Source organism: Cupressus sempervirens, chromosome 11 (genome assembly GCF_028749045.1).
Source record: "Cupressus sempervirens isolate cs-2001-9-10 chromosome 11, ASM2874904v1, whole genome shotgun sequence".
Taxonomy (NCBI): Eukaryota; Viridiplantae; Streptophyta; class Pinopsida; order Cupressales; family Cupressaceae; genus Cupressus; species Cupressus sempervirens.
Window position 1 is genome coordinate 100,660,522 of NC_143128.1, and position 18,784 is coordinate 100,679,305.

Sequence of the window (18,784 nt, forward strand, 5' to 3'; positions counted from 1 at the left end):
ATATAACAGATGATCCATGTCCTTCTAGTTTTGTTTACATATCACACACCTTGAAGGGCCTAAAACTCCAAATTTAGCTAATCTATTAGTTGTCAAGATTCTATTTTGGGATGCTAGTCATAAAAAGAAGCCTACCTTAGGAAGACAAGCTAAATCCTAGCAAAGTTTGAAAGGAATTTCAATTTTACTCCATCTGTAAGAATGAAGCAAAGTAGAATATCCATTTTTCACACTATATCTTCCATCATTTGAGGCATCCCAAATTAGTTCATCTTTCCTTTCTGATTGCTTAATCTTCCTAGTTGATAGAATCTTCTCATAAGCCTCACTGGATTGGGAGTCTAACCCCAACCCTTCCACTCATCTCCAAACCCATCACTAGATGCCTTCCAAAGAAATTTTAGTCTTATAATTACCCACTTTATCCCCCCATAGTGAAACCACCTTCTCCTTGAAATCCTTAGGGAAGGGACTAGCTGAAATAGGAGGGAGGCCATCTTAGGAATCATCCCAAAATAAGGCTTTATCACCTAGACCCACATCCCAAGTGAGAAAGTTACTTATTAAAGGTTGACATTTTATCATAAAATTCCAACTTTCAAAACCTTGGGATAGATTTATCATTTTAAATAATGACAAAGGATCCTCTAGATTGAGGTATTTGTTGTAATATATCTTAGCCTACTTTTTCTCTCACTCTTTATACAGATACCATATTAATTTCATGCCTAAAGCTTCATTTTCCATTGCAAATTCTTAATCCCTAAACCGCCCATTTCCTTGGGTTTGCATATATTTTCCCATTTGATGAGAGCTAATCTTTTATCTTCATCACAATCTTTCCACAGAAAATTTCTAAGTTTGGCTTCGAATTTCAATAGTAAATTTTTAGACAGAGGAAGACATGAAAGAGGGAAGGTTGAGATGGCAGATAGGACAGAACTAATCTTAGTGATGTTTCCTTCTTTAGAAAGCCATTTAACTTTCCAACTTTTGATCCTCACATCCAACTTGTCAAGAGTGTTATGCCAAATCTTACTTGATTTTGAGCCCTTCGCCAAGGTGATTCCTAGGTATTTGCATAGAAACTAACCTCTTCTATACCCAATAATTTTGTAGATCTGATCTTCCATTTCTAATTTAGTATTTAGAAAATATATCTCTGATTTGTTTTCATTCTCTTTTTGGCCTGAGGCATCTATATAAGACTTAATAATGGCCTTAAAACCCAAAGCTTCTAAAAATGTACTCTTGCTAGGCAGAATCATGTCATCTGCATATTGTTGATGTGTGATATTCAGCATATTACTAGCCATAGTGACCCTAGAGATTTCCTAATTATGATAGGCTTTTGATATCTCTCTCCCAAAGACTTCTGCCATAATGATAAATAGGGAGGGAGATAGTGGATCTCCTTGTCTTGAACCTCTTGATATTTTGAAGAAACCTTCGAGCGATCCATTAATGAGAATAGATATTTTAGGGGTAGATATAAATTTAAAAACTAAATTTATCCATTGTTAAGAGAAGCCAAAGGCTTTGAACACCTTGCATAGAAAATGCCAATCAACCATGTCATATGCCCTTTGAATATCCAATTTCATGAACATGCATGCCACTTTATTTTTCGTTGCTAAATGAATGGTCTCTTGGATTGTGAGGATACGATTGAGAATAGATCGATGATGCCATTGAGGATCCTATTTGTTCTTCAAAAATTAACTTTGGCAATACACCTTTTAGCCTGCTTGCTAGAATCTTAGAGAAACCTTATAAATTGTGTTGGATAATGTGATAGGCTAGAAGTCCCCTGGGTCCTTAGGCTCATTCTTTTTGGGGATCAGAGTGAGAAAGGAGTGGTTGATCTCCACTAGTAGTGCTCCTCCATTTCTTGAGGCTTCAATGGCTTTCCATAGATCTTCCCAAATAATATCCTAGCATTTCTAAAAAAAGAAGACCTAAAATCTATTTGGACCTGGCGATTTGTCCAGGTTCATATTAAAAACTATCAATCTCACTTCTTCTAATGTGATTGGTTTAATTAAAGCCTTATTCTCTTCTAGAGATATTAACTCTAGGATAAATCTAAGCATTTTAACTTGGGCCTCTCTATTTGTTCCTTCATAATTATTCAATAATTTCTAAAAATGAGATACGAATGTATCTGCAATTTCTTTTGGATTTTCAGTTTGAATACCCAAGTTGTTTTTAACACTAGTGATTTTACTCTTTGATCTATTATATAGAGTGGAATTATGGAAGAATTTTTTTTTTCAATCTCCCTCTTCTAGCCATTTTTCTTGTGATTTTTGTCTACAAAATATTTCTTCTTTGGATAGTATGTCTTCCTATTTCGTGAGAAGTTCTTTTTCTAGTAGAAAGCTTTCATTATTCATGCCATTCTTAATTATATCTATGTTCAGATTTTTCAATTTATCTTCTATCTCCATTTTTTCTTTAAAGATGTTATTAAAATGTTCTTTATTCCATCTAAGTATCCTTTCTTTCAACTTTTTTTAGTTTAGAGACAAAGATGAACATCTTAGAAGCTTCAAATTTATCTAACTTCCACCAATCTCTAATGTTCCTAATGAAATTAGGATCTTGGAACCACATCTTTTCACATTTAAAAGGATTCCTAATAGGTTTCACAGGCTCACTAAATTCAAAATGAATTAGGTAGTGGTCAGACCCAACAATAGGCAGAATGGTGGATTGGAAGTTTAAGTTTAAATCATCTATATTTCCTATCATAAAAAATCTATCTAATTTTTCAGCTATGTACGCAAAATCCTTCGTTCTATTATTCCTTGTAAAATTACCATTAAAGGATGGAATGTCAATCATATTGTTCTTTTCTACCCAAGCTTTAAAATCTAACGATGTTTGCAAGAGATGTTGGATGCCCCCTACCTTTTCTTCTAGGCTTAAAATAATATTGAAACCACCTCCTACCAAAAAGGCTTTATCCCAAAGTTGGAGAATGAATGAGCTAATCTCATCCCAAACTACTCTTTTCCCTACTAAACTAATGAGACTATATATATTAATTAAAATTAATTGTAGGTTTGATTTAAGACTTTGAACATTTGCATTCATCCAATTAGACCTAGATATTAAATAGTGAATGGCTACCTTCGTAGGATTCCAAATTAAACCTAAACCTCCCAAGGCTCCCACTGATTCTCGAAAGCTAGAGTCCCAAAGGCCTAATATCTTATTTAATTTTGTGCCTTCTATTTTATTTAAATTAGTTTCCTGAACTAGAATTATATCTAAATCAAAGGTTTTAAGATTATCCTTTAGTAATCTTTTTTTACTAGGGGCATTTAAGCCCCTAGCATTCCATGTCGTGACCCTCATGTTTCCTTGGGAAGGCACTTCCCCTTCCTGTTATTCATTAGCTGATCTATCTTCCTCTATTCTTTGCACAATCTCTCTGCTTCTCTGAGTTCCTTCAATGATTTCCTACCTCTTTTGCCTTTTATTCTACCATATTTAGGTGAATTCAAACCTTCTTGGTTCATCTATAGTCCAAGGTACTCAATCTTATTTGCTTCATTTTGAATGGTGGAGGATGTAACTCCACTTTTCCCTTCCAGTTCTTCATTCTCAATTTCACTTATGATTTGATCAAATATGCTTGGCTACTCACCAATTTCACCATTTATACCTTCCCTACTATCTCTTTTGTTCCCTTTGTCTTCTTGCTCTGTCACATTTCCACCTATCTTAGTTTGTCCTCCTGTATTGTCCTCAATCTCAATTTTTAGTAGATCTCTTCTTAAGTCTTTAGCCAAATAATTATCTCCTCCTAATTTAAGGATTTTCTGAATTAATTCCTCCTTTTGGGCCTCTGAGTTGTCATCAATATTATCCAAACTGAACACCTGGAGTAACTCTTTAGATGGTATGTCCAAATCCTTATCTTCTAAACTTATAGTATCCATTGTAGGATCCAAAATGAAATCCTTGTTTAGAAAATTTTGAACTTCTACTATCAAGGAGCTGTCTATACCTTTAGTATTTTAATATTTATGCTTATCATCTGGAGTGAAAGGGGAGCTCACAGTTGCTACTGGAGTCTGCCAGAACTTGGATGATCTTATACTAACCTCTTTGCTAGGAGTAATGATACTATCTTCAAATACCTGCTTCTGACACTATTCTATATGTCTATCAACCTTCATTCATCTATTTCCTTCAACTTTGTCAGAATTTACTTCAAAAAGCAAGAAATTTTCCAAGCTCTCTATGTTGTCTTTTCAAAGACCCTCTGTTGCTATATTTTGTGCTAATGCTGGTATCTCTTTTTCTAGGCCCTTCTCTCCCATATGACATGAATGTTTAGATAGAACTCTACTACAAGAAATATTTCTATTTTGTTGATCCCTCTTTTTGTACCTTCTTCCTTTTTTGCCCTATGTAGTTTCGGTGTGACCATGTCTTTATAGGTGTTTGTACCTCTTCCCCTCTCTCATCGTTCTTGGTTTTGTTTGCAAAGGATTTTGGCTCACCTTCTTAGTTTCCTGTCATCTCACCCTGTCTACATTAAGGGAAGGTTATTCTATTTTTCTAATGCTTCCATGGTTCGATGGTTTGATAGTGTGAGCTATGTATTCAGTGGTTGATCCTATATATGAGGCAATTGTAGTGGCTAGTTACCTATGTGTTTTGGTGAGATGGATCATCTACCATATAGACACGCTCAGTTCATGCCTTCTTCTTCCATGGAGGTTCTTCAAATCAGTAGTTTCTTTTTGATGAGAAATTTTGCAAATTCTTCATGCTTCAATGATGCTTTTTCTTGATCTCTCTTTGTTCCTATTTTATGGGACATTCCTCTAGTTAGAGGCTTCTTCAGTCCTTCACTAGATTCTTACCTCTTTTTGGGGGAGGGTTTTTCCCATGAGGTTTTCTCTCTTTCCCCATTTTTAGAGGTTGCATTTTTTTGCATTGTACATGGGTACCTAACATGGCCTTGTTGCTGGGACCCATTCTACATTTTATCTTAGTTTTTGTGAGCTTAAGGCATTCCCCTAAGTTGCACTAAAGGGGGGGTGTTAGAGTAAATAATTAATAATTATTTATTTATTCTATTTACTTAAGTCTACTTAGGTTAATGCATTTATTTAATAGTTTTAGTGATGAGTTGTTGACAACATGGAAGTTTGTTCTCTTCTAGCATGTTCTACCTTTTTGTGGACTTATGCTTAGTTGTCAACCTTATCTTCTTGCATCTTCCAGCTTGTTCTACAAGCTTCCATGAGGCCTTTATATTTGAGCTCTCTCTTTATATTTCTTATCTCATTTTCAATTGTAAATACATTTTTCTTGTTTGCAATAACTTCTCTCTCAAGTCCATTTAGGGTTTTTCCAAGCTCCACCTCTTCCTTCTTTAGTTTCCCTTCGACAAGTTATTTGCATGCAGGTGATCTTGGCAAGCTGTGGAGTTGGATTTTATCAAGTCCTACATTTCTATGTACTTATCATGGGAACCATACTTAGTGAGTTTGAGGTGGGAGGTAGATATATAAAGTCTTTCCTTTTATTATCCTCTACCCTTATGATTTTAGATATCTCCCCTTCATATGTTTGTAAAATTAACTCATAAGGTGCCTTCTTTGTTACCACTCTTTTGCAAATAGGAGAAGCTTGGTTAAACCTTGTTCTAATCAATAATTTCACATTGTTGGAATATTTCAAGGAGGCATCTATCCCTATGACTTCTCCTATAGAAGATCCTATTGATTTGAGAGTTTCCATTTGTTTCAATTATGGCGGTAAAGGCTAATTATTGAACCGTATAGGGCACCTAAAATCTATCCCTTCTAACTTAAAACTTGGACTCCAATCTACAAATTTGATAGTATATCCATTGAAAAATAATCTGATACATTCATAAATCCGTTTTTAATATTTTCACTCATACATTGCAAGTAAAGGGTTTTATCTGAAAAGAAAGAGATACTTACCTGATCATGATAGATTTCTTCTAACCAATTAGAGAGAAAGAATAGATCTTCACTAGGGCCAGTCCATACTGCAAAAATTCTCATTTTTTGACATTCACTCCATTGCGCTTCAATTTCCTCATTGTGAATGCAGATGGTATTTTCCTTGCAGACTAGTTTGGCATTAGGATTTGTCGATCCTTTAGCGTTTAAAGAATTCTTGTTAATCAGGCTCTTTGCAAATTGTCGATGAGGAGGGAGATAGGGGTGCAGAGACTTGTCTTGAGATTCAAGCATACAAGGGGGATTAGAATGATATGGAGTAGAAGGAATAGATTTATTAGATTCCAAAGGAGGTCATTTGAAGGGGTTGGGTAGGGTGTATTTAGTAAGATTAAAAACCCTAAATTAGTCATTCAGGCTCTCAATAGTAAAGAATAACCGAGGATGAAAATTACCAACAAAATCTGGTGTAACACAGATGGTATTGGCTTGTAGATTCCTTGGCTCAGGACCTCTTCCACAGGTCGCCTCCTGTTGGGGATTCAATTTGCAAGAATGTCATCTCTGACCCTTGTTATCTTCATTGTTTGTTAGTAGGGAGAACTTGTTTGTAGTTTTCATAGCATATTGAGTTTTCTGTAAATCTTGAGATCCTTCAAAGACCTGCTCTATTTTTTTCGTACGACTATCAAATTTCACTATTTTTCTATTTCGTTTAAAACTATTAAAAAAAGAGTTTCATTTTTTTTTTCAAAAAAATAAAAATCAAATAGTATATTGAATTAATATGATTATTAGAATAATTAAATTATTACTTTTGGTATTATTACTATTTATTTCACTAATTTTTTTTTTATGTTGACTTATTTGATATAGAGAAAACTTACCATATTTTAATAATATTATGAAACATAAAAAATATGATTATTTGCTATCAAAATTTTAAAAGATAATTGAAATTTTACATTAGTTGATATATTTATATTTATTATAGATTTATTTATGAGCAACTTTCCAAATGAGTCGACGATATAGGATTTTTAAAAAGCAATTTAACATCATAATGGTATTTTAATGTTTACAAAACACATGACATGTGAAATGTCAAAAATAAAAAGATCTTGTAAAAATTATGTGCCCTTAGTCAAATTTTCACACATATAATACTTGTTCAACTATAATAATCTAGTGTCATTATATAAAAATACAACTCAAAAGTACAATATATTTTTCCAACTCCAAAAAAATGATATTTTGTATACCCTTTAAGAGAAAAACCTAATAGAAGACATGGACAGTAACCCTAGAATGATGACATACAAATTAACCCTAAAATGAGGATATGCAAAGTAACCAAAAAATGCAAACGATAAATGTGAAAGATAAGTTCTCCAAAAAGTGAGTTTTAACACATATTCTAGCATGCATAGTAAATAAAGAGAACCATGTAATTTGTATAACCATTAAATATATTTTAACATATTTTAGAATTAGTTATATAATAATTATGAATTATATGTGATTTATTAAATTATTATAACATGATTCATTATATAATGAATACATTATATTAATACTACTATATAATCTTATATTGTCATTAGTAAAATATTATAATATTATTTAATTCTAATAATTTATTATACAATTAATATATTGCAATTAATACTATTTTACTATTAATCTTTCTATTTGATTGTTAATTTTATATTAATATTAAAATATTATAATTATTATTTTGACTATCAACTGAAATGATATTCTAATATTTTATAATTTTATCTTGAATGGAGACTTTTTTATTGGAAAGATGTTTGACTTACATTTAAATAGAATTTTACTGAAAAATAAATTAATATTTAATATTATTGAATTAAATAATATCTAATTTAAATTGAGATATGTGAAAAGAAATCATAGACAAAAGTGAAGTTATAAAAAAGTTAATGGACTTTATGGAAAGGGAGAAAATATCTCATAGTAATTTTCAAGAGAAATAGTTTGAGATGAAAATATTGCAATACAGAAAAAAAGAAAAAACACTTCTAACCAGATTAATTAAAAAGTCAAATTTAAGGAAAAAAAAAAAAAAAAAAAAAAAAACCATATATTCATGATATTTTAGAATAAAATTTGAAATTTACTATAATTTCTATTTATGATTTTTAATCTAAATATGTATATATAATTTAAGAAGTTTCTAAAATAACTTCAAATTTAAATATTTATAATTTTTCTTCTATGTGAATGTTAAATCCACTCACCTTAAAAACATAATTCCTTATTTTAATTTTAAATTATTTTTCATATTTTCTTTGCTATAGCCATGGACATATAAATGTAAGTTAGTCAAATGGCATAACAAGTAACAAGTAATAATAAAATAAATTAATACAACCATTCCAAAATAACTACTTCCAAATTTTTCAAATGATCTCTATATAAAAATTATTTATTACCATAACAACTAATGGTAATAGTTTAAAAAATAAAATTTGAGTAGTTAAAAATAATCTTCATTTAATGCGGCCAACTATTTGGGCAATGTGATATGACTTCAAATGCTAGGAGACAAATGGTACATCAGCGATGGAACTTGGGAAGTGTGGATGGTATGATGTTAATGTCTCCATCCCATTTTATGCAAGGAGGGAAATGAGGCATCGCACATGACATTCCAGGTGGTGCAAATTTTTAGCTGTTTAGCTAGTGCTTATACTTTCTATCTTACTTTGGTCATGGCATCTTCCTCCTCATCTCACAAATGCTCCTTCTCTAATTTTCAAAGAGAAAATTCTACAGTATCTAGAAAAGTATTTGATGCATTCATCAACCATAGAGGCCCTGACGTCAAAGACACTCTAACTTTTGCACTTTATAATTTGCTAGAGGAAAGGGATGTTGGGCATTTCTTGGTGATCAAGAGCTACAATTGGGAGATTCAATCCACTCTACCATACAAGATGCCATATATTCTTCCCGAGTGTAGATCACCATCTTCTCACTGTGTAATGCCAAGTCTTCTTGGTGTTTAGATGAGCTATTTCTCATGTTAGAAACCAAGTTTCTGTGATCTAACATCTTATCACTCTTAATTCTCCACTATGATGTAAGAGCATCCTTGGATCATGGAAATCTTGAATCACCCAAAAAATATTTCCTTTTTATTCAATTGTATATTGTTCATTTGGATATCTTTTTTTAAAGGTTATGATCAATCTAGTTTGCTCATTTTCTTAGGTGATTCTTATGGCATGGTCCATGCATCATGGAGATCCTATGTGTATCTTTGTGTCTTATTCTAAGGTTTCTAGATAAATTTATCTTATGATCAATTTGGTCATATATTGGCCTTCATGTTATAACGGTCAGGGTGGTGAGTTGCATCTTCCAATGAAGATTCACAACAAGTGATGTTAAATAGTGTGTTATTATATATTTGTATATGATTGATTGACCCTCTTTTGTTTGCATGGCATGTTGTATCTATATGGGGTTGTTATCATGGATTTGGGTGCTAACATATTTGTTTGTAATACATTTCTTTTTTTCTTAAAATTTCTTAAAATTTAATGATTGGATAAGTCAATTTTTAGTTGACAATCTTGTACATAAGTAGGATAGTGATTATTGTTTAAGAAAGAGAGATTTTGAAGATAGATAAGAATAGAGAAGAATTGGTAGGAGCAATTGGGTAGCTAAGGTTCATTGAGGTGTCTTAATTTTGACGATTGATCATCTCCAAAGAGGTTGCATGAGATAGTGAATGTATTTGGCTTGTTAGTAGTTGTGTATTAATGATGGTGATGCAAAATATGTCTTTATAGGAAAACTTGATGATAATCCAGTGATCTTTCTTCATTTGGTCTTCATTTCTTATTAGATTTTTTGGGCATTTTTATTGTGGCATATGTTGCTACAAGTATTGGACATATTCTTAGGACGTTCTCTTTTGTTAACTATGATAACTAGTATTGAAGCACAATTCTATCATGTAGTAGAACAAACACTTGGAATTTGATGCCTCTGACTTTCATGCATTGTTGTTGTAAAGTGGCACAATTTTAGGATTTGATATAGACATTAATCAAATGTTAGTACAAGGTGGCCAGGGAAGGATTAGTTTCTTTGAAGAATTGGAGATCATACTTGTGAACTTTGTTGTGGGTTGGTTTTGAATCAATATGACTTGCAATTGTTAAAATTTGCACAAGGAGAATCAAGTGGTTGAAAAATTGATAGTTTTTGGGGAAAACCAAATAGACCTAGTTGCTTGAGGTAGATTGTTGGGTCAAGGACAATTAACACTTATAATTAGACTATAGAAGATGAGGAAATTTGCAATTCTTTACAATATGATAGGGTTGTTCTATGTTACTAATATCAACACTTAGTTGTGTCCATGTGTGTTGTATGTAGTGATTATAGTGAGTTGCCTGGTGTCATCTACACAATGCATAATGTTGCAGTCCTTGTGAGAGGATACCAAGAGGATGAGAAGCAAGAAGTTAATGATAATAAAAGTGGAAATTGAATAAACAAGAAGGAAATAATATAAGAAATAGAACTTGAGAAATCACAAAGAGAAATGAATATACTTCCAAAACTGTAAGTGAAATGAACATGAATGAAATGCTAAAAACAAACAAAAATAAGATGTGTGAAATTAGTGAGGGGTTGAAAAATTGGAATAGTGTAATGGATACGTACATTAATAAAATAATTTAGAAAAAAAAAAAATGATAGATTGTGTGAAACTAGTAGAGGTTTCATGGAAAACTAAAATAGTATAATGGATAAATATGTTAAATAACTCAAAAAACTAAGGCATACTAAAAAATAACATATATAAAATGAACATGTATATGCTTAGCAAAAAGGGCTAATTTTGTGTTGCTCTACTTTTGATGTGTCCTTTATAGGGGGTTATAGGCTCACATACAAGTGATTAGACTTCTTTTGTTATGTATGCAAATAAGTTTTCCTTCTTGTACTAAGTGACCCAAGTTGGGGTGAGAACATATCAATAACATTAACAAGATGCTTGTTCGACATGAAAGGGACTTATATTTTGATTTGTCTCTTTTATAAAATTCACTACTTGTCCTTATTTGATGTATTTTTAATTGTATCAAGTTGTGCTTTATCTTGTTTAATTTTAAAAATCTTTGCTATTTTTTTTTTTTTTAAATCACTAGTTGTATGTTGTCCTTTTTTGATGCATTTTTTAATTTATCAAGAAGTAGTTTAAAAAAAAGATTTAATCTTTGTTATATTTTTAAAAATTCACTACTTGTCCTTATTTGGTGCATTTTCAAATATATCATGTATGGTTTATTTTTGTTTAATTTTTTAAATCTTTGTTTCTTTTATAAAATTTTCTACTTGTCCTTATTTGATACAATTTTAAATGTATCAAGTTGTGATTTTTTAATTTAATGTTTAAATGTTTGTTGGGTTTTTTTATAATTCATTTTTTGTCGTTATTTGATGCATTTTCAAATGTATCAAGTTGTGGTTTACTTTTTGTTTAATTTTTCAAACCTTTGTTCCTTTTGTAAGATTCGTTACTTGTCCTTATTTGATGCATGTTTAAATGTATCAAGTTGTGGTTTTTTTTTTTTTTTTTTTTAGTATTTTAAATCATTATTACTTTTATAAAATTTGCTACTTATCCTTAATTGATGCATTTTTAAATGTATCAAGTTGTGATTTATTTTTGTTTGATTTTTAAATCTTTGTTATTTTTTTTTAAATCACTACTTGTCCTTATTTGATGCATTTTCAAATGTATCAAGTTGTGGTTAAGTTTAATTTAATCTTTTAAATCTTTATTTTTTTTATAAAATTTGCTACTTGTCCTTATTTGATGCAATTTTAAATGTATCAAGTTGTGGTTTTTTTAATTTAATTATAAAAATCTTTTTTTTTTTTTTTTTTTCAATTCACTATTTGTCCTTATTTGATGCATTTTCAAATGTATCAAGTTGTGGTTTACTTTTGTTTAATTGTTAAAATATTTGTTGGTCTTATAAAAATCTCTACTTGTCCTTATTTGATGCATTTTTAAATGCATCAAGTTGTGGTTTTTAAAAAAATACTATTTAAATCTTTGTCCCTATATTCTTTATTTGTCCTTATTTGGTACATTTTTAAATGTATCAAGTTGTAAGTTATTATTATTATTATTTTTTAAATCTAATTAGATATCTAATAGGTGCTTGGGTGACCCTACTAGCTCCACTAACATTGTATATTTTAGACCCTACACACTTATTGATTCCTCTTAATTTCTAATATTAATTAAAAAGAAAAGATGAGAATAAATTGAAGGTAGATCAAGCATATGATCCATCTTAAATAAAATATACCTCCCTATAATAAAGTTTGGAAGTGATAACTTACAAGAAAACAAAGTTTAGAATAAAATTAAAATCAAAGCTCCATAAGAGAAAACAAAGTTTGAAATGAAATGAAAAAAAATTAAAATCAAAGCTCCATAAGAGAAAACAAAGTTTGAAATGAAATGAAAAGCTAGACAAAATATATAATAATAATAAGTCTCCCAAATAATTTAATTCTTCTATACGAACTGAGAAGACGTATAATTTAATAATAGCCTCCCAACTAATTAATTTGTCTATATGCATGATAAGACGTATAATTTACGCAAAAGAATTTGTTTGGTTGATCAAGATTTAACTATGAGAGGTTGCTGCTCAGTCAGTCAGAAAATTCAGAGTTGAAAATGAGTTGTCAGTTGCCATGTGAATTCTGAATCAAAGTCAAGAACTGCAGACAGAGAAATTTACATATTCTTAACACACTCAGATCAGTTTTAAAGCTTTCATGTTTTTTCTACCCACATCTGCCAAAATCCAGATCAGTTTGAGCTATACTTTCTATCTTACTTTGATCTGTAGATCTATCCATGGCGTCTTCCTCTTCATCCCACAAACTTTCTTTCTCTGATTTTCAAAGGGAAACGCCCGCAGTATCTAGAAAAGTATTTGATGCATTCATCAACCACCGAGGCCCTGATGTCAAAGACACTCTCGCTTTTGCACTTTACGATTCGCTGGAGGAAAAGGGGTGCTATGCATTTCTTGATGATATGGAATTGCAATTGGGGGATTCAATCGACTCTGCCATACGAAATGCGATATATTCTTCCAGAGTGCAGATCGCCATCTTCTCACCGCGATATGCGGAGTCTTCTTGGTGCCTAGATGAGTTGCTTCTCATGTTGGAAACAAAGGCTCTGTTTATTCCCATATTCTGCAATGTCAAGCCTTCTGACGTTCGCTTCCCTGCAAAGGGAGTTTATTCAGCTGCATTCGCCAAACATGAAGAGAAGGGGAGAGTCGGCAAGGAGAATATTGACCAGTGGAAATCAGCACTCCATTCTTCTTCACTCATCTCTGGCTACGAGTTCACCACATCTACTGAGTAAGGATTGGGCCATTTTTCCTACTTTGTTTAGATTGTTTGCTTTCAGTCTCTTTTTTATTTAATGTTTCAGTTTTTCCCTCTTTACCCTCCTTATTTTGATTTGAATTCTCACTGTAATAGAACTGCCAGTAACGTGGAGAGGTTGTGTGCAAAGATTACATTGGCTGTGCAACAAGAGGCTGGGAAACTGAATGTCCCAACACATGGGGATGTTGGTCTTCATACTGCAGCGTCAACGAGTAAATCAGTAGAGGTGAAGAAATCAAGTCTTCTACCCAGAGATTCGCATCCAGTTGGTTTAGATTCCAAAGTTCGAGACATAAAAGGGTTACTAAAAGATCCACAAGTTCCTGCTGTTATAGCCGTCGTTGGTATGGGCGGCTCGGGAAAAACATTTCTTCTTCAAAACGTCTACAAAGGCGTAAAAAGAGAGTATGATCATTCTATTTGGCTCTCTATTTCTCAATCTTATTCTCTCAAGAATTTGCAAAATGATATAGCCTCCCACATAGGATTAAATAGTGAGAGAGTGAGTGAAGAGAGAGCGGCTGAAATGATTCAAGAGCGCCTCGAAAGAAAAAGGTGCCTGATCGTGCTGGATGATCTGTGGGCGATCTCTACTGAACATTCTCTGATGGATAAACTGGGTCTGCCGGTTCATAAAGATTGTAAAATCGTGATTACCACAAGAGATAGGCGGGTTGCTCTTAATTCAGGCGCTCAAATTTATGAGATGAAAAATTTGTCAGAGGAAGACAGTTGGAGGCTGTTTTGTGTCTACGCATTTCCAAATAGGGAGGGAAACACAGGGCCACCGCACCTGGAAGATGAGGGTCGAAAGATTGTAAAGCAATGTGGGAATTTACCTCTTGCTATCAAAACAATTGCAGCATCTCTGGCCAACTCCACTCTTCTCAGCAAATGGGAGTTGAAGCGCCGCCAATTGGAAAAAGTAGTGACTCCCATTGGTGACCCGGATCACCTTGCTGTCATGAAGATATTGAAACTGAGTTATGACTCTTTGCCTGAACACCTTAAACCTTGTTTTGCGTATCTCTCCTTCTTTTCCGAGGATGAGAAGATAGATGCAAATTATTTGATATATCTGTGGATAGGGGAAGGATTCATCCCAGCAGGGGAGGACCAGTGGGATGTGGCTTGGGATTGGTTAGATCAACTCGCCCGGCTGTGTTTGCTTCAGCTCTATGAGTCTCCCGAAAGGGGTTTACACAAGTATTGTAAAATTCATGATCTGTTGCATGACTTAGCCATACAAATATCAAAAGAGGATAAATGTGTTTTTTCCGTTGAAGAAGTGTCTTCACATACAAGTGGTACCACTGGCTGGCATCGGGTTTTACTGGCCAAGAAAGATCTGGATGATTCGGTCATGTCAGAAATCCGCCCTGTGTATTTCCGTACACTCTCTCTGTCTCAGACTCGGGGGATTACAAGCATTCCAGAAAACTTGTTCGCGGCAATGAGAGGACTGCGCGTTCTTGATTTGAGTGACACGAGAATTTCTACATTGCCAACGTCTCTCGGAAAGATGATTCTTCTGAGAGTTTTGAATCTAAGGAAGACGGAGATTGAGGTTGTACCAGAGTGTGTCAGGCATCTGAAAAGCCTCTTCTTTCTTGCTCTCCCTAGCGGCACATGTGAGTTACCAGAATGGATAAGTGAGCTTGAGTGTCTCCAGCATTTTGAATGCGGTTTTGTTAGTTGCATAGGGAAGGGAATATCGAAGCTGCGCTACTTGAGAACACTGCGAACACTGGGGCTGCTCCACCTATCCATAGAAGAGGACGGATTCATGAGCTTAGACGATTTGGTGAATATGACTCAGCTTCAGGAAGTGTTTTTATGTCTTGAGCATGAGATTGACTTCAAGAGGACGGAAGAAGGGATTCTCGCGCAACTGCTGAATATGCGTCATCTGGACATATACAATTTTGCGACAGAGCTTGCGAACTTCCCAGAGAAAATGAGAGCAATGAGACATTTGGAATATCTTTGCTTATATAGCTTCGTAGTTCCAGGTTGGACATGTGAGTTGGAAAATCTAAGGGAATTGTATTTAGTGGAGAGTGAAATGCAAACAATGCCAAAGGAGTTTGGAAAGTCGGGAGGGTTTCCAGTGCTCCGCAAATTGGGGATAACAAATTTCCGTTCATTAGAGGAGTTCCCTGAGTTGGAGGAGGGAGCCATGCCATCCCTCCAGATATTTCAGATAATGAGCTGTCCGAAATTAATGAAAGTGGAGGGACTGGAACGGTTGAAAACGTTAGAGGAGTTGGACTTCACTGTCTGCGATGGATTGGAAGAGAGGATAAGGGAAGGGGGAGACTATTGGAACAAAATCAAATCCGCAAATCCCAATGTTTTGTTAAGATACGGGTAACTACTTGTTGATATCTTTAAACTAGCAGTTGCACCTTTTTGTACCTACAATGAGCAGATAGGTATTTTGATTTTTAAGAAATTGATGTATTTTGTAAAATAAAAAATAAATTATTTGTGGCATGCACAAAAATTAAGAGAATTATTTGAGAAAAAAATATTATCTACAATTCAAATTTATAATCAAATCCATCCATAGAAAATGAGATTGTTAAAAATATGTCAATCTTAAAACAATCCAATCATAGAAAATCAAGGTTGTTAAAAACATGTCAATCTTAAAGCAATCAAAATTGCTGAAGATTGAAATATGTAACCAATTCATTATAAGAAAAATCAAGATTAAATTTGCTACCACAAAATTAAGCTCATTGAAAATCTTATTTTTAATTATTTTGAACCTAGTCAAATATATTCACTCTTACTTTTGAAAAGAGAGATTCAATTTAATTCTTAACATCAATATTTTTGGCCTTTTCTTACCTACCCAAAGGAAAAGGGCAAAGCAACAATAGTAACCAGAAAAAAAACTAATAGAAAAAATTACCACGTCTTCATATTAACTAATTACTTCCATCGATAAACGATAATGTGCAAACCATGTTCAAAGATTATTATAACAAATATGAAGGCATCACTTTGAAAACAAGGAAACACTTAAATATGCATGCATGCACAATCAAGAAACCGCAATCAATATGTTATACCTCACATAAGGTTACACTATATCACACATGTTGAAAAAATGACTACAGAGTTCACCCCTTGGATGTAGTCAAGGTAAAAAATGGTGTAACCGAGGAGAGTACAATATAAAGTTAAGAAGCAATGATTGTGGCCAGGCTGGCACAGGTTGAGAATTGGTGCCAACGTAGCCGAGCGGGCTGAGCACGATGCACACCACACTATTAAACACCGCTGAATCTCCTCCCACCTCTAAATACTCATCACATCCTCACGCCCTCATGCCCACTCACACAAAGCAAAAAATGGACAAAGAAGGTAAAAATGAGCCTCCAAGATGTGATTCTATTAGGTCAAAATGAGGGCAATCCCACTCCTCACTACATTCCTCCTTCTGGGGGTTGTGTGCATTGCTTGCGGATTTAAAATAATGAAGATCCTGTACTAGAACCCAACTACAATGTCTTCAACGACTACCTCTCCAAGATGAAGCTCACAGACGAGATCAACAACAGGAAGATGATCACAATCCTTGCCCTCAACAATGACACAATGGTATCCCTCATGTAGCTCCTGCCTAATGGACTAGTGAGAGTATAATTTATACGGAGGATATCTGTGTCCATTCCATTCTACACTGAGCCTTAAATCTTGGAAGAAATGGATGAATAAATTCCATTGTCGACAAAATTAATGTCATTGGAATGCTTTTCAATTGCATTTTTTTACTTAGATGAGTTGAAGAGACTATTTTTCCATTGTTGACATAATTAATGTCATTGGAATGCTTTTCAACTGCATTCTTTTACTCAGATGAGTTGAAGAGACGATTTGGGTAGGCTCAAATTTATTCAATTTCGTAATCTGAAGGTTGATTTTGGGAGATTTGACAACAAATTTGGCTTATGGTAGACAATTCTGCAAAAGCTTCCAAAGCCACAAAGATGAAAACATCAATAACTCAAAATGGTGAAAAGGCAGGGGAAAGACGAAAATTAAAAACAAGAGGAAAATTTTTATGGGAAAGATGCCATATTGGTTACAAAATATTGGGCTTTAATTTCTATTTTCAGTTAGTCTTTTTTCAACATGCTTATTTTAGTTGAGTTGGTTTGCTTTTCCTATTTTTGAAAGGAAACATGATACAACATTAAAGGAAATTATGAGAACAAAATGGTTTCATTTTTATAAATTTTAAAAAATAAATTTCTTGAAATCGCCAAAAAATTAAAAAACTGACGAGTCTTACAAATTTTCCATCAAAAAATATATTTTTCGGGAGCAAAGCTCCCACACAATGCCTATCGGCTTAAATATAAAGATTGTGAAATTTATTTAATTTTGTGATTATATTTTTATTTTTAAATAGAATATAAAATAATGTGAAAATGTAATATGATAAGTATATTTTAAACAAGATCAAGTTCATCAAATGTTGACGTTTATTGAAAATTCAAATAATTTTCTTTTTTATTGGTTAGGATTTGAATGTCAAGAGGAATATTATTTATTTTTCATTGGTCAACTCATTTATCTCTATTTAGAACTTGTCAAACTTTTACTATGCTCTAGAAACTAATTTTTTGTTTTGATTTCTAAATTAAAAAACTAGAAATTGTCAAACTATTTTAGTATTTGTTAAGAACGCCATAACTCTTCTTTTGTTGGCACCTCCTTTTTAAGTCTATCTATTATTACAAGGCTTGTGCACAAGTTACTGGTTGCAACCATATAATCTATTAATATTCTTGTCATTCAACAAAGTTGGTATTGGATCTTGTTTCAATGTTCTCATTCTCCCACCCTAATACAACCAAGTAGGGTGCTCGTCAGGGCAAAAACCATGGAATAAAATTTGGTCATCTATCACCAATCAAAAAAAAGTTGGGAATTGTAAATGATTCCTTCTTTATCCAAAGTGAAACAAAATTAATAGTAGTAATAATTTTGGGTGAGTCATCTATCTTGATGCACAAAGTAAGAGGGTAGGATAAAAAAAGATACACTTAATCTACCTGATAGAATGCACCATTAACTTCTTTTGAAATTTTTGCAAAGACAATAGTTTGTTATGAAATTTTCAAAAATGAATTATATATGAATACAATAGTTTATAGTACAAAACAATACAAAATTTATCTTTTTGGTACATTCTATTAAAAAGATAACCCCACCAAAAAAGAATGTTATGCTATGTTATAGGGGATGGTCATGTATATGGGCAGTGGCTATCTAGCCACGAATTTCAATATGGATGAATGTCATCCATGCCCCATGGCTACCATTGAGTC

At 32.9% G+C, this 18,784-nt stretch overlaps 1 protein-coding gene across 2 annotated transcripts; it reads left to right on the forward strand.

The window, feature by feature from the left end:
• Window positions 1-12,704: 12,704 nt before the first annotated feature.
• On the forward strand, window positions 12,705-15,951 carry LOC149528404 (putative disease resistance protein At1g58400). Of its 2 annotated transcripts, none has more exons than XM_089810979.1 (2): window positions 12,705-13,406; window positions 13,530-15,951. In XM_089810979.1, the coding sequence occupies exons 1-2, from the start codon at window positions 12,889-12,891 to the stop codon at window positions 15,808-15,810; spliced, it is 2,799 nt and encodes a 932-aa protein (XP_089667105.1). In that variant the 5' UTR covers window positions 12,705-12,888; the 3' UTR covers window positions 15,811-15,951. The 2 variants fall into 2 exon arrangements, with proteins under 2 accessions (XP_089667105.1, XP_089667106.1); XM_089810980.1 differs by having other exon boundaries at window positions 13,539-15,951.
• The last annotated feature ends 2,833 nt before the right edge of the window (window positions 15,952-18,784 follow it).

Excerpts from the sequence above, each read along its gene's own strand:
- LOC149528404 (XM_089810979.1), top strand. The coding sequence starts at position 12,889 with ATGGCGTCTTCCTCTTCATCCCACAAACTTTCTTTCTCTGATTTTCAA. Across the intron at positions 13,407-13,529 it reads GAGTTCACCACATCTACTGA|AACTGCCAGTAACGTGGAGA; the intron begins GTAAGGATTGGG and ends TCACTGTAATAG.